This window comes from Ixodes scapularis, unplaced genomic scaffold (assembly GCF_016920785.2).
Source record: "Ixodes scapularis isolate PalLabHiFi unplaced genomic scaffold, ASM1692078v2 PGA_scaffold3__209_contigs__length_174095766, whole genome shotgun sequence".
Lineage (NCBI taxonomy): Eukaryota > Metazoa > Arthropoda > Arachnida > Ixodida > Ixodidae > Ixodes > Ixodes scapularis.
The window spans coordinates 8,967,883-8,981,807 of NW_024609868.1; the positions used below are offsets into that span (position 1 = coordinate 8,967,883).

Here is a 13,925-nt window from a genome sequence, read left to right on the forward strand (position 1 = left end):
CCGTTTTCTGTTTACCATTTTCCTCGGTGGAGGAAAGGGACAGGGAGGGAATGCAAGGGTCTCCTGTGTGCCTCTGTGTAGGCTTGCTCGCTTTCGACACCTCGGCCTTCGTAAAATTTGCGGTCGGTCACCAATATACTTCAAATAATCCGGTTCAAAACGCATGCATTTCGTCTGGAACTGCATTGAATTCCAAATAAAGCGTTAATTCAAATGAAGTAGTTTCGTTATAATGAGGGACTTTTGTATGTTGTCGTGTGAGGTCAAAGCTGCCAAAAAGCGTCTTATGGAAATGGCAACTAATTTTTGAACTAGCCCCACTCATATTTAGGAAGCAAGAAGTGTTTCCAGGAGCACAGCTCACTTTCAGGTTCGGCACAGTGGCAGCAGTTTCAGCAATCTTTTGGTTGTTTCTTGCTTGTCTCCTCTCCTCCAGATGTAACTTCACCAGATCTGTTTATGCCACTGCTACCTGCTCACCGAAACCAGAAAGCACACACTCTTTGCCAGTGGCAGCTACTTTAAAATTTCCAAATACCATGTCATGTGAGAAAAGTAGATTTTCAGTTCAAAGCGAATCCTGGTTTTTTAGTAGTGTTGACGATTGGGCTAGTTGGTCATTCATATTAGCGGAAAACAAACAGCGCAAGGACAAGGACAGAGTAGAAGGCGGTAGACACACACAGCGCTGTGTGTGTCTACCGCCTTCTACTCTGTCCTTGTCCTTGCGCTGTTTGTTTTCCGCTAACCTGGTTTTTTAGCCAAATATTTTTTAATTGAATATTGGATAGGTTCTCCAAGCCTTTCCTACTGTTGCACCATGCTTAAAGGAAAACCAAGCTAAACTCATGAAGGTTGTTCCCAAGCTTCCATTTTTCCATTTATAAGCTAATTTTAATCTACTGTAAAATACCGTGCATCCGCCCATACCACACTAAGCGCTAGGGTTGTGCGAATATTCGAAAGCTTCGAATATCGAAGCGAATAATGCCATATTCGATTCGGACTTCGAATCGAATACAGTTGAACCTCGATGTAACGAAGTTGGTAAAATTCGCAATTTACTTCGTTACATTGAAATTTCGCTAAATCAAAATTTGGCTTTAGCATGCGAAAAAAAAAAAAAAAAATTCCGAAACATTTTACGGGTATGAAAACTCACCGAAAATGACATTTATTTAGGGGCAAAGTAGTCCGCGAGTTTTGCTTGCGCCTTGTCCGACAGTAGCAGCGGCGTCGGCGGCGTCGGCGGCGTCATACGTCATACGGCGTTCGAGCGCCCAGAGCGTTTGCACGGCATCTAGCTGCCCATGCGACGCCGTGTACCTCCTCAGTACGTCCTTTGCGTCAAGCACTTCCCGAGTGCTCGTGATCTCGGCAGTTTCTTCAGGATGGCGTCCAAAACGTTTGCTTTCTCATCCAAAGAAAGAACTTTACGTTTCCTTATGGCAGCAAGCACGTAAGTGAACCGCCCGGTTAAAAAATAAAGCTGTTTAGTTTAGGCGGTGCCAATGTTTCCAACCTACACAGCACTCTTGACCGCACAGTTTACTTGCCCCCTTGCGCCCACAGTGTGCTTGCGCCTTTGCTTTATATCACGCTCGCATGACGATAATCGGTCTTTTCGGTCTTCTCCTAGACGGCACTGCCCGTGCGGTCGCGCGGTCGCGCCATCACGTCGCTCCCCTGCTGAAGTTGGCTCCCGCGCTACCCGCGGTACAGTGGACTATGATGATCAGTGAATGTCAGTGGTGATGCTGTTATGCCGTGTTAACTTTCTGCTCGGCATTTTCTGGCCAGCCTCGCGGAATCCGCTTTGCCGCATGCCTCGCCGGCGCTACCGGCGCCGCATCCTTGGGCAGCCTAGGAACGTTGGAAGGCCTGTCCCCGTGAAGTAACCTATCAAGCGCTCGCGTTTGCGCATAATTTTTTTTTTTTTTACCACAATTTTTTTGCGAAGTTGTTTTTTAGAGTTGATTTATTTATTGCTTTATGTGGCAATGGCGCTTCGTTATATTGAAATAGCCGCAAAATAGACTTCGTTATATAGGGACTAAAAATACATGGGGTCTATGGGCAAGAAATTATGAAAAATAAAATACTTCGTTAAATCGAGGATTTCGTTACATTGAAGTTCGTTATATCGAGGTTCGACTGTAGTACTATTCGGAAACTTCAAACATTTTCGAAGTATTTCGAAGTTTGAACACGGTGCAAACCACGACCTTATTCGAAAAGAGGTAAGCACCCTAGTTACACGAGTGCTCTCAACTGCCATTCAGTCAACGACAGTTGACTCAATCGCGATCGGCCGGAGTTAAACGGCGGCTCCAACTTTCATCGAGCCGCTAATGACACCTCAGTTCAACTGAACGGACTTCCCCAACGGAGGTAAAATGGCGCCTATCCGCGGGACCGCTGCCGCCGACCATCGTTTGCGAGGCATTTACTGTTTCGGAATGCAGGGGGAGGCGCGCAGAAAGAATCGTGGCAGCAAACATTCCGGGAAGGAACAGGTTTAGGCGTCTGAGCTGCCGCTAAAACAATCCCGGCTAACCGGCTGGCCACCAAACGAGCGAAGATAGCGGAGGGAACTAGTTTCGTTTTAGCTTTGGCTGTGTTCTTGAGAGCCACAAAAGATGACATTCACGTCAAAAACTGTGTGATCGTGTGCTACGATTGCCAGAGCTAGCTCCTGACTTATTTTTGTCCTCTTGCCTCCGAGTACACCTAAACCAATTTCCCACGTGCTGCACGTCGCCTACGCCCCGCGTAGAAAACAATGATGGTGATACCGATAGTTTCTCCAATTTGAAAATGAAAATATCTTCATTTCGATAGTTATGATACCTCTCGAATACCGTAATTGTTTTCTTGGAATTAAGTCTGACACAGTTTTGAAGTGTTATTCAAAAGTCGAAATCATGATGCTCTAAACAGTCATAATTTCAAATATGAACGATATCGGCGTAGACTTCTAGGTGGCGCAGGCTACAACCCGTGACTGCCTTGACTCCAACTGTGGCGTGTATCCACACGTATGCATGTATGATTCCCATCATTCTAGCCACCATACCAGCGATACCAGCCACCATTTCCTTGTTCTCCTTGGTTCTGCTGATCCTGCTTTTATTGTTCCTCTCGCGTTTGCTACCGTTCGCTACTTCTGTCACTTTCGCTTTAAGCGAGCTGTGAATGCAGCTTGTCCGTGCGTTCCCGGAAAAGTCATGGACGACCCAAGCCACCAAACTCAACGGGCGATCTGCCGCAGCGCGATCTGGGAGTTTTTTGATCGAGGACCCAACAGTGCTAAATGTCACACGTGCAAGATGTGCCTCAAGACGCCGATGGGTACAACTACGACTCTGGTAAATCACCTGAAGCGCCATCCCGGACCATTTAAAGAGTTTGAGCAGATGCGTGCTTCTGAAAGTGCGAAGAAAACAGAAGCTAAAGAGTCTGACAGTGGTGTTGCGACTCCCGTACCATTCAAGCCAAAGCTGAAGAATGACAGCCAGCGAGCGAAAACACTGACAAAGAAAACGGCGCTGTTCCTTGCCACAGGCCTACACTCGTACTCGATCGTCGAGGAGCCGGGGTTTCTGGCGTTGATGAACGCTGCCGTGCCAGAGTACCAGGTTCCTTCGAGGACAACCTTCTCCCGAGGTGTGGTGCCAGAGCTTTGTGCCAAAGAGAAAGAGCGCATCAAATGCGAGTTGTGCGACCATTTCGAGAATGGATCTTCATGTTACGCCCTCACGACAGACGGGTGGACGTCGAAAACGGGGGACAGTTATGTTTTGATGACGTGCCACTTACTTGATGCACACTTCCAGCCCCGCAACTACAACCTGGCGTGCAGGCATATGCCCGAGGGCCACACGTCTGAAAACCTGAAGAGCCTCCTGCTTGATCTGGCTACAGAATGGGGACTGCCACAAGACATTCCAGTCTTTATGGTTACTGACAAAGCGAGGAACATTCTGAGTGCGGTATTGCGAACGACATGGACCAGTCTGCAATGCTTTGCGCACACACTGCAGCTGTGTATAGAGAATGCCAAGAAGGAAACGCCAGACTTCGACGAGCTCTGTGCCAAAGCCCGAGCAGTTGTAGGGCGGTGATGTGTTGGACATTTTTGGTGCCCTGGCATCCACCAGCACCTCGAGCTTCTTCTCCCGACGACCATCAAAAGAGGTAGAGGAGTGCCTTTACTCACCCGTAAGGCCCCGATCGGAGAACCCCTACCTCTGGTGGAGGAGTTTGCGGAAGGACAAGTACCCCCTGCTGGCAAAGGTTGCCCAGCTTTACCTCTTGATCCCGCGACGCAGGTATCGAGCAAAAGGCTCTTCTAATTTCGGGGAACGTTGTCACAAGCAGGAGGGAGCTCCTCCTCCCAGAGCACATGGAGCAGTTGGTGTTTATCCACAGCAATATAGAGTAAAGCTTACGACGTGATGCATAGGTGTCAATAAACTTGGGGGAAAGTTTGCTCCCTTGAATCTGTGCCCGACTGTTTTTCCGGTAGCCTTGAAAACATGTTGAAGACAACACGGCTAGCTAAGCCATATCGATGTGCAAATTATTCAAGTTCTGTTCTGTAAATTTTCTCACTTTTAAATTAGCAAATGCAAAATATTCGCTTCGCTTCGAAATTATTCGCTTTGATTCGAAACTATTCGTTGAAATTAATTATTCGCTTTGTATTTGCTTTAAAGTGAAAATTCACTATTCGCACATCCCTACTAAGTGCCCATACCCAAATTTGTTAAGGGTTGAGAAAATATGCACAGTACATAGGTATGTAAAATTGATGACCGGAGAAGCACCCATCCCCCATTTTTTCGCGATTATCTCTAAATTTTGAGTGGGCACTTGCCCGGTATGTTACTGTAACAATATTTATGGACTGTGACTTCAGAAAGTTTGACGCCTTGGGATGTCAAGTTAATGATAGGTTTGACATAAAATGAAACCTATAGCGATGCCCAGCTACGCCTATTTGAGTGTATTTACAAATCTTGCTGTGTGCAAATACCTTTTAAGCAATCCCGAATTTAAAAAAAAAAAAAAAAAAAAAAAAAGAATTGCAAATGGTGAATGCAAATTGTCAGGACATCTCTGCCTAGCATATACCCTTGCATAACAGCCAGAGTTTAATTCTTAAAATTTTACTGCTATGTAGATATCAACATTTACAAAATTTGTTTCCTTTTGAATACACGAGGTGTGCACGTGCACGATCCTGTTGTGAAAGTGTGCTCTTTTCTCAAGCACTCAGTTGCGATATTCATACTTTTCCAAGTGTCAGTCGTGGCAGGTTACCCCTTTAAGTGCACTTGATAACTGCCAAAAATTCTGCCGCCATCAAAATGACATTTTCACCTGCTAGACAACTGAGAAAACCACTAGATTATTTGGAATATTGCTAAATTGGCAACACTGGTCTCCTTTCACTATTTATCTTTGTCTTTTCGCCGTGCATTGTGGAGCATGGTACATATTTTTTTCAGTTTTCAATTGGCGTTTATTCATAGGCTTCATTTTGGGTGGTGTGTTTTTGGCCTGTAGGATTGGCTTCTGGTTTTGCATCTCTTGGCAAAGATGCTACTTCGCTGGTTTTTTTTGTTTATGGGTGGTCAGCAAATATGCACCCTTGAGAATCTGAGACTAACCATTAAAGAAAAATTTAAGACCTGTTTTACTGCCATCGCTCATCACTGACAGCGGCACTTCTCGCTCGCTGCCACTGCTTGCTGGTGCAGGGATCTTGCATCACCCTTGGGTGCTTGTTGTTTGTGCAGGCAACGCAAGTCTTGTCGAAGTTGATGCAGGAGTGCTGGCATCCAAACCCATGTGCTCGGCTGACGGCACTCCGCGTCAAGAAGTCCCTAGCAAGGCTCGTCCACAACAGCGGCTGCCAGGGAGTCAAGATGGTGTGATGTCTGTGCCACCCTTAGGACATTCCCCACCTGATCCCTGAACCTTGGAGGTGTTTGTTGTTGTAGTTATTGTTTGTTCCTCATCTCTGTCTTGCTTGCTTTTTCTTTCTTTAGGCTGCCTTGCATGAAAACGTACTTCACAAGATACATAAATTGTGAGCATAAACACAGGAAAATACTTTCGAGCTTTATGTATCTTGTAGGCTGATTTCCTACAAGGCGGCTCCTTTAAAAGAGTGCAAAACAGTGTTTGGCATCCCATTAGGCTTGTTTGATGTGTGGCTTTGTATATACTTGCATTTCTTGGCATTTCTTCTTGTTTTGGTGCCTTGGCAACATGCTCGACTTGCATAAGTTGCTGTGTTCTCAGGCTCAAGCACATTTTTTACTTTGTTTTCAGTTGACTTACAGCCTTGAAAGTTGGCTGCTTTAGCGTTCAACTTTTCTTTTTGTCAAAACTTTCTCATGCATATACATGTGCTTCACAAGCCTCGATAAAATCATGGTATCTTGTGCATGTGTATATGACTGATTTTTTTTTTTTTTTTAATGTAGCATGGTTGTGAAAGTGTTTGTCCTCTTTTCATTCTAGCTGTCCTACTTAGGACTTTTAAGCCTAATCATCTGCTTTCGTAAGCAGTGGGGACGCTACTCTCCTTTAGCTTTACTTCTTACCACCAGAAAGAAAAACTTCCTGAATCTTTCTGGCTAATCTGTGTAGTATTTGGATTATTATTAATTGTACCACTTTATTCTCATATTCTGATGCAAAGGCATGACCTGCACCAATAAGTTGCTTTTGTTTTGACAGCTTTAATGCTGCCGATATGAATCAGAAAGTACAATTGCCTTTTATGCCTCAACTTGTGTAATATATTCTGTGTAGGTATGTGATGTCGGGTTATTAGTCATGTTAATCCATTTTGGATAATGTCTACACAAACATAACATACAGTGCCAAACGATAGATTCAGTGTTTCTATCAATATTTTGGAGAGAATAGTTTATAGTAAACAAGGTGCTTTTCATACTACGGTACCCATGAACGTCCTTCTCTTATCACGCATTGCCTTTTTCTCGCTGCATTTCTTTTTTTTTTTTTTAGGCAGACATCCGTTTTACTTTGAAGCCTAAATTAAACATTGTGACATATTGTAGCCTTTTTAATTTTCTACACTAAGAATAAGCATTTGTAAGTTCCTCTTTGTCCTTCAGCATAATGAGGATGGTTTGTTCTCTGTGTTCTTCTTTTCCTCTTCAGCATTTCAAGCCAGCAAGCACACAAATCTTTTATTTTTGTTTGATTTTGCAGCAGAGCTTTGCATAGCATTTACAATCAGTGTTGGATTCCTGTAACCAGTTTGCCTTGCAATTTTCAAAGCATAGCACACTGATGGTTAAGACGTAAGTGCTGTGCTTCTCGAAGACTACACTTGTCAATTTCAGGCCATGGCTTCTTATGCCTCTTTCTCATTCATGGGGTATTTTGCCAATTTTTAGCAGAGGAAATGCTCTGACAAGTGGTGGTGTTCTTGTGTATGTAACTATAGCGTGATGTAGGACTGTCATGCAATTTGAAGGTGCCATGGAGTTTGTGATTTCCTGTCATCTAGCCATGCATAAATTTTTATCTTTCAATTTTATCCATGGTGCTCAAAGCCAGCTCTAGGAGTGTCTCTTATAGATATATTAAATATCAGTATGAAATTTCTCATCCCCCAACGATAATAGTTATATTGAATAAGCACTCTGCCTTGGTTTTGTATTTGAGCCTTAAGTCATTGGTTTGTTACTTTTTTATTCTTGAATTGGTGTTTGGCCAATAGACTGAAAAGTAAAGGCCCGTTCACACTGTCGCGCGACCCCTTAGAACTGGGTGCCTTGAATCCTTTTACAACGAGAGGGCACACTGGCACCATCTATTGGGTAGCAGTGTAAACTTGGCTGTCCGGCATATGTTTTATTTCTCTCTCGCATTATCCTTTCTTTCTTGGCTCGAAAAACTTTTGTCAACGTTATAAACGAGCCTTTCTTATAGGTATTACACAGATTTGACCTCGGAAATCATGCAAAACATTTGCTCTTGTGAAATGCAGTTCCAGGGTCACTGCATAGATGGCACCAGAGTGCCAGTGTGTTCTCTCGTCTTAAGAAACTTGAAGAGGTTTCAACAGGTCTCCTTTCTCTCAGTTGTATTCGGTTGCAAGAGTGTGAACAGGCCTTAAAATTTTGCAAAAGTTGGCAATCACCAAAAAAAAAAAAAATGAAAGAACTTGATTTTCACAATTTAGTGTTTTCTATGTATGCCTTAAGTGTGCCATACTATGCAGCTTTCATATTGTCAACATAATTTTATTTACATTTCATGTGTGTTATTAATCCCAGTTTTTGCTCTTTGATTGGTGTTTGTTTTAGTGAGAACTAGTTCAGTTCATCCATGAACATGTTGGATTTGATCTTTCATGTCTGTCATTTTCACCTTGGACATGGAATTTTGACTCTGTTGAACAGGATAGCCATCGGTGAATTTGTGGCTAATTTACTTTAAGACACCTTCTTATGTGTGTTATATTCTGCAATTTCAATGCTAAAAGGGGCACTGTTTAAATTGCAGCTAAGCTTTTGCACTGCTTTCTTTTGAACATGTCATTTTCATACTCATCTTCATTTATGGTTGCTAGAAAGGTTGTATACTCAAAAGGATCCTTCCGGAATGCATGCAGTTACAATGGCTCGCGATGTACAAGGAGACTACCCATCTGTGGTGGTATTTGTAAATATAATAAATGTACAGGTAACTTTTATTTCGCTATGGTTGTGTGTACATTTTGGGAAAACAGCGATTCAACAGTCAGTGTTGGCTCCTCCATAAATTTATTTTTCTACCAGACAACAATGCTACATGTTAGTAGACCATATGGTAAACAATAGAGCACAATATTTACAACAAGGGCATGAGATACATATTTACAAAAATGCCAGTTACGGGGCTATCATTGTACTAGCTGTGTGGCCCAGGGCATTGCATGGGCCATCCGCTTTTGGGAGGCAAGCTAAGCTGTGTAATGAGGGTTTAGCAGGCCTCAGTTTTACACGATTTGCTGGAAGTACACAAAGGAAAGATTTACAAAACCAAATGATAAAATAGCATTGCATCCTGTCGACTAAAGAAATACTAGCACATCAGTTGTTCCTTTACAGAGGAAATGAACATGTAAATTGTTGCAAGGTAATCTCCCATGCCACTTTGACTATGCTAGACTATCCACTTTTTTGTGTACATTGGTGTAGATTTGCATGCATATTAATTTCATCACTTGTTGCATTGATGAGGATGCATTATTCCAAACATGGCATAGTTTTAATTGAAAGGTTAGCCAAAATCTATGCTCCAGCTGGTTTCAACTGAAGTCTTCATTTAAATCCTCCATGTGAGCTTTTGCATATGCCTGCTGTGGGAGATATTCAGCCTCCAATCACAATTGCTGGCCTTGATACCCAAAGCATCCAGGAGCTTGTTCTTCGGACATCATTTATATCTCAGACACACTTTACACACAGAAGGCAGTCATTCTCATAATGGTGCATGTAACACTTATGAACAAAGCACAAATAAAACCGTTCAAACAAATACACTCACATACTAAGAAGCAAGTTTGTGCTTTGAAACTGTCATGTGCTTTGAAAGAAAATTGAGAGCACTAGTCTCAAAGGAATGGCAATATGCTGAAAGCATTATCCATGCCTGCGACATCTTGAAGACTATTATAGTTTTAATGATCATGGCAGTTCTAGGTATCTTGAAAGACGCTACATAACATGACACCTGGCAATCAATACTATTAACTTTTTTTAACACTTCAACGTGAAATAAAGGACAGGGAGTAATACTCCAACATACCACCATGGCAGGTGGAGGTTACAGCAACCTCATCTCGCACACTTTGGCACTCAAGACTGACATTCATCCCCCAGTAGACTGGACACGCAAGTCACATCTTTATGGATGTTTGCAACATTGTTTTCTGAGACTTAAAAGTACCTTCCCCAAATAGAACTCTTGGACATTAAACGCTAATCCAGTAGAACTGTTATTGTGAATGGTTGGAGGCCAGCAAGAGCCTTTCCATATTCATAGGCGGGCATAGTTGCTGTACCTTTTATGATAAGTAGATGAAAATGATCCCTGAATGTGGTGAGGAGAGTAAATGTAATAAATAAGGAATTAACTTAAATGCCTTTAACATGAAAGCAAGTTTGTGACCAGCCATCTGCTTCGTGTTATCTGCCATAAGCTGTTCTACAGAACTAGTGTGACGAGTGACATCTTTTTGTGCCGTCGCTGTTTAAAAGTAGCTATCACGCGCAATCTGTATTTCATGACCCCAAATGAAACGGCGAGTTTTATAAAGCCACTTCCATGATAACTCAAATTTGCCGTTCCTAAAGCCTGCGTTAGACGTCATGCTCACCGATCACTTGTGTGACGTCATTCCCAGCATGTACTCTGCATAAGATTCGATAAACATTGCTGGAAACGGATTTGCTTATTTACCTTGCCGCAAGGTGCTGGAATGGAATGCACGTAGTTCAGCAACAGGAGGTATTCTCGCGGCCTTTGTCCTGCTGAACGTGAACATTGGATGTTCCTTGAACATGCTGACAGAGTGCATTCAATTGTCCTATGACCAAAACCAACAGACAACATGAAAGCTTACCCAATAATGCACCACTTTTTCTTGCCAAGATTCGCTCAGGTGTGTGAAAAAATTAGCGAAGCAAACGAATGCGTTCCATCAACACGTTCCGGACGTCACCGTCATGTACATTCATTTCTGTGGGATTTAGTTCGGGGTGTGGCAGTTCTGTAAAAATAAATACGGCAGATCTCGTTTTAGAGCTTTCCCTTCTTGAATACAGGCAGATCGTAAGGAAAACCCTTGGGAAACCTTGACGCTGTCTTCTGCTTGACCCAGAGAAATGCGGACAACAGACACGCTATAACGAGAATCGACAGCAATACGACAAGCGCGGACGCAAATCCTGGCGCAGACATGCAGATTACCGAGCTCTCGTGCTCTTCTCTGATCATGCGTGCCGCGTGGGTGTCATTGGAGCCGAGACTAAATGCTAAGTCTCCAGCGGAAACGACACGGATGACCCGATTGACGCCGATTTCGGCCATCTCCTCGTCGTCCAGTTCCTCGTCGATGGACACGTCTCGTTCCTCCCTGGGCCGCCCTGCTGGTGGAGACACGTGGTTGGAGTAGAGCACCTGCCGGTCGGAAGCCGACGAGTCAACGGCAGCTTGCGCGGAGCACTGGTCCGGGCATTGGTAGCGGCAGATCTGGATGGTGCACTGAAAATGCACCTCCATAGTGTCCGGAAACTTGAACGCCTGAAAATGCGCGTAGGACAACACTGTGGCGCTAGAACCAAAGTTCCGGATCTTGGTGAACCTGCTCATCAATTTTGATCGCACCACGCAGCCTTGACTGTCCACGAGCTCAATCGGTGCCCGCTGTCCGTCGTGCGCGATGCAGTTCCGAACGAGCATATCGAATTTATTCTCGTCGTCTTTGATTGCTAGCACCATTGTCATGGTCTGTCCGATTTTTACGATGCCCGCTACTTCGCTCGCCCACGGCCCTTTACCTGCCTGGATCTGCATCCAGCAACCGACGTTGTCGCCCGCAAAGTCTGCGCGCACCACGTCGAGCATGTCCACTGGAAACGGTCTGAAAGTGACCGCTTTTTCGTAGTTGTTATGCCATGTACAGCGCAGTTTTCGTGCCTGGTCCCAAACCTCCTGTACCTGGGGGTCGTACTGAACGATGATGGTATTCTCAAAGAAGCTTCCGGTCCCTGAGGTCCCGCCGTCGTGGCCATACAGACCGTTCTGTGTATTTCCAATGGTTCCGCAGCTGTTGATCGACACGTCGAAGTAGACACTCTTGCGACCGGATCCAGCGGGCAAGTGTACGCAGCTGCCGTAGCTGTAATGACCCTTGCTAAAGATGATTCCGTGAAAGGGCGTGTCGAACTCCACCACGACCTTCATGAGATTCTTTTCGCACTTGACGTCCAGGTGAACAATCTTGGGCACCTCTGGCTGAGGCAGTGGCCACGCGTCATGTGAACCGTGATCCGTCTGGGGGTGTACGTTGTGGTTCTCGATGTACTGGTGGTGCTGAGGTGATTCCTCCTGTGCCAATTGACCTCCCCCGTGATGGACCACCTGCGTTGGCTGGTGGTGGATGTCCGGATAGGCGACGACAGGAATGTGGCCCTGTTGGTGATCGAACACAGGCTGTGGAGGCTTCTTGTTGCTCTCCCACTGGGACAAGTGGATGGGGCCCTGTTGGAGTCCGTTATTGAGGAGCTGCGGCAGGATGATGTGGCCGCTTTGAATGGGGATCTGGTGCACGGGTATCGGGATGCCGTCCAAGGGGTAACCTCCTCCCTGGTGGTAGTGGGGCTGCTGGAACACCTTGTCCGCCCCGTCCGGGCTGACCTTCGTCTCGATATCCGAAGACGCCTCCCCCAGTGAATCTTTAGCTCCCTGCTGCTGATCGGCTGCCTTCTGCTCTGCATCGCCCGCCAGCACAGCCTGAAAAGAAGAGCAAATCGTGCGTCGTTTAATGGGCGGTAAACCTCTGACAACAGAAATGCAGCGTAAGTCAATTCACAGTAAAAAAGTCAATATGGTAGACGTCGGTATTACACAGATAGGAATGTATTCGCAGCAGCAGCGGACAAATAACCACAAGCACAAGTAAGTTGTTGGAACATACGTTGCTTGCTTCGGTAAAGCGCCGTAGATTGACATGGTTTTGTAGACTTTTTGAAACGACTATATACGCATACCATTTTCTCCTAAAGTATATTAGTTTATGTCAGTATGGGAATAACATCTGCGTTTGAACGTTACTCCAGGCTTTATTGCCGTAGACAGGCGTAAACATTCTGGCCCACGTGTATGCCTCATCCATATCGTATGAACTTTAACACCGCTTCCTCGTTCTCGACAGGTAGTAATCTGTACCGCAGTACACCCAGATATCACAAGGATGTAATATGATTGCTCTTCCATCGTGCCTACCCTGCTGGGGAATTTGCACCAATAATGCTTCCACAGATGGCTACAGCAAGCTTGCGCGAATTTTCACAAATTTAGGTTGTCGTGTAGAACAGCCCGTAATATGATCTGTTCTTCGTGTCGAACGTGACTCAGGACTCGGAAGTTTGGTCATATTTCTCATTGTGTGTGGTCCGTTTGGGCGGTTTAATCAGCTTCGTTGAGTGCGCTTCTCCCCACTCCTTGGAGCACTGCAGGGAAGCTACGCAAGCGGCGAATGCTTATGTCAAGTGGCGTCACACACGTTGCATAAAACTACGGTTAGTCAGTGTGATACACTGTGACGTCCTGACAAGTTACGTGCTTCATTAATCGTGTTCCTGTTTTGTTTTGTTTTTACATTTGAGATTTAAGGAAGTATCGGATATCGAACAATGTTTAATGAATCACATTGAATAGCTCCAGCTCATCTGCGCTATAGGTTTCACTTTCATGTTTAATTAACACTTCTAAGTATTCAAGCGTTTCTAGACGCAGTCAATAAAGTATTTATTGAAACATCTTTAGCAGTGGAATGATAGGTTGGGAATATATTGTTTAATTCAGCTGTAGTTTTAAGGATTTTTTTATCGTCCACGTGCTGAGTTTGCGCCATCATAAATCTCTACATGTAATATTTCATTGATGCACACATTTAAATTACCTTGAAACTTAATTATGTTCTGCAATATATGCTCGAGTGGGTGCACTGAAGTGGAAAGACAAACAAGCACTGTATTTTTAGTGGACAGGCCGACTGGTGAATTGTAACATTTGATTCGCAATGGACTGAATGAGAAGATGCTTGAGCGGCAATAATATATGTTTTGTCTGCTTCAAAATCAACTTTTTGGTTGCTTCAGGTG

General features: G+C 44.4%; 2 protein-coding genes across 3 annotated transcripts in view; one reads left to right on the top strand and one right to left on the bottom strand.

Moving 5' to 3' along the window:
- The window catches only part of LOC115309488 (bone morphogenetic protein receptor type-1B), a 38,167-nt gene extending 29,421 nt beyond the window's left edge, over window positions 1–8,746 (top strand). Inside the window, exons 10-11 of one of the 2 annotated variants that reach the window (XM_042292237.1) lie at window positions 371–451; window positions 5,805–5,888. In XM_042292237.1, coding sequence (XP_042148171.1) covers window positions 371–442 — 72 coding nt within the window. In that variant the 3' untranslated portion in view covers window positions 443–451; window positions 5,805–5,888. Of the gene's footprint in view, window positions 1–370; window positions 452–5,804 lie in introns of both variants that reach the window. The other variant, XM_040208246.3, reaches the window with a different exon arrangement.
- A 53-nt stretch (window positions 8,747–8,799) lies between these two features.
- Window positions 8,800–12,771, bottom strand: LOC8039287. Its single transcript, XM_042292540.1, has 2 exons — window positions 12,667–12,771; window positions 8,800–12,552 (listed from the first exon to the last, which is right to left on the bottom strand). Exons 1-2 carry the CDS (start codon window positions 12,769–12,771, stop codon window positions 10,837–10,839), a joined length of 1,821 nt encoding a protein of 606 aa, XP_042148474.1. The 3' UTR covers window positions 8,800–10,836.
- Between the last annotated feature and the right edge of the window lie 1,154 nt (window positions 12,772–13,925).

Coding starts and splice junctions, on each gene's coding strand:
- LOC8039287 (XM_042292540.1), bottom strand. CDS start 12,771: ATGTCAATCTACGGCGCTTTACCGAAGCAAGCAACGTATGTTCCAACA. Junction 12,553..12,666: donor GCGAATACATTCCTATCTGT/GTAATACCGACG, acceptor TCTTCTTTTCAG/GCTGTGCTGGCGGGCGATGC.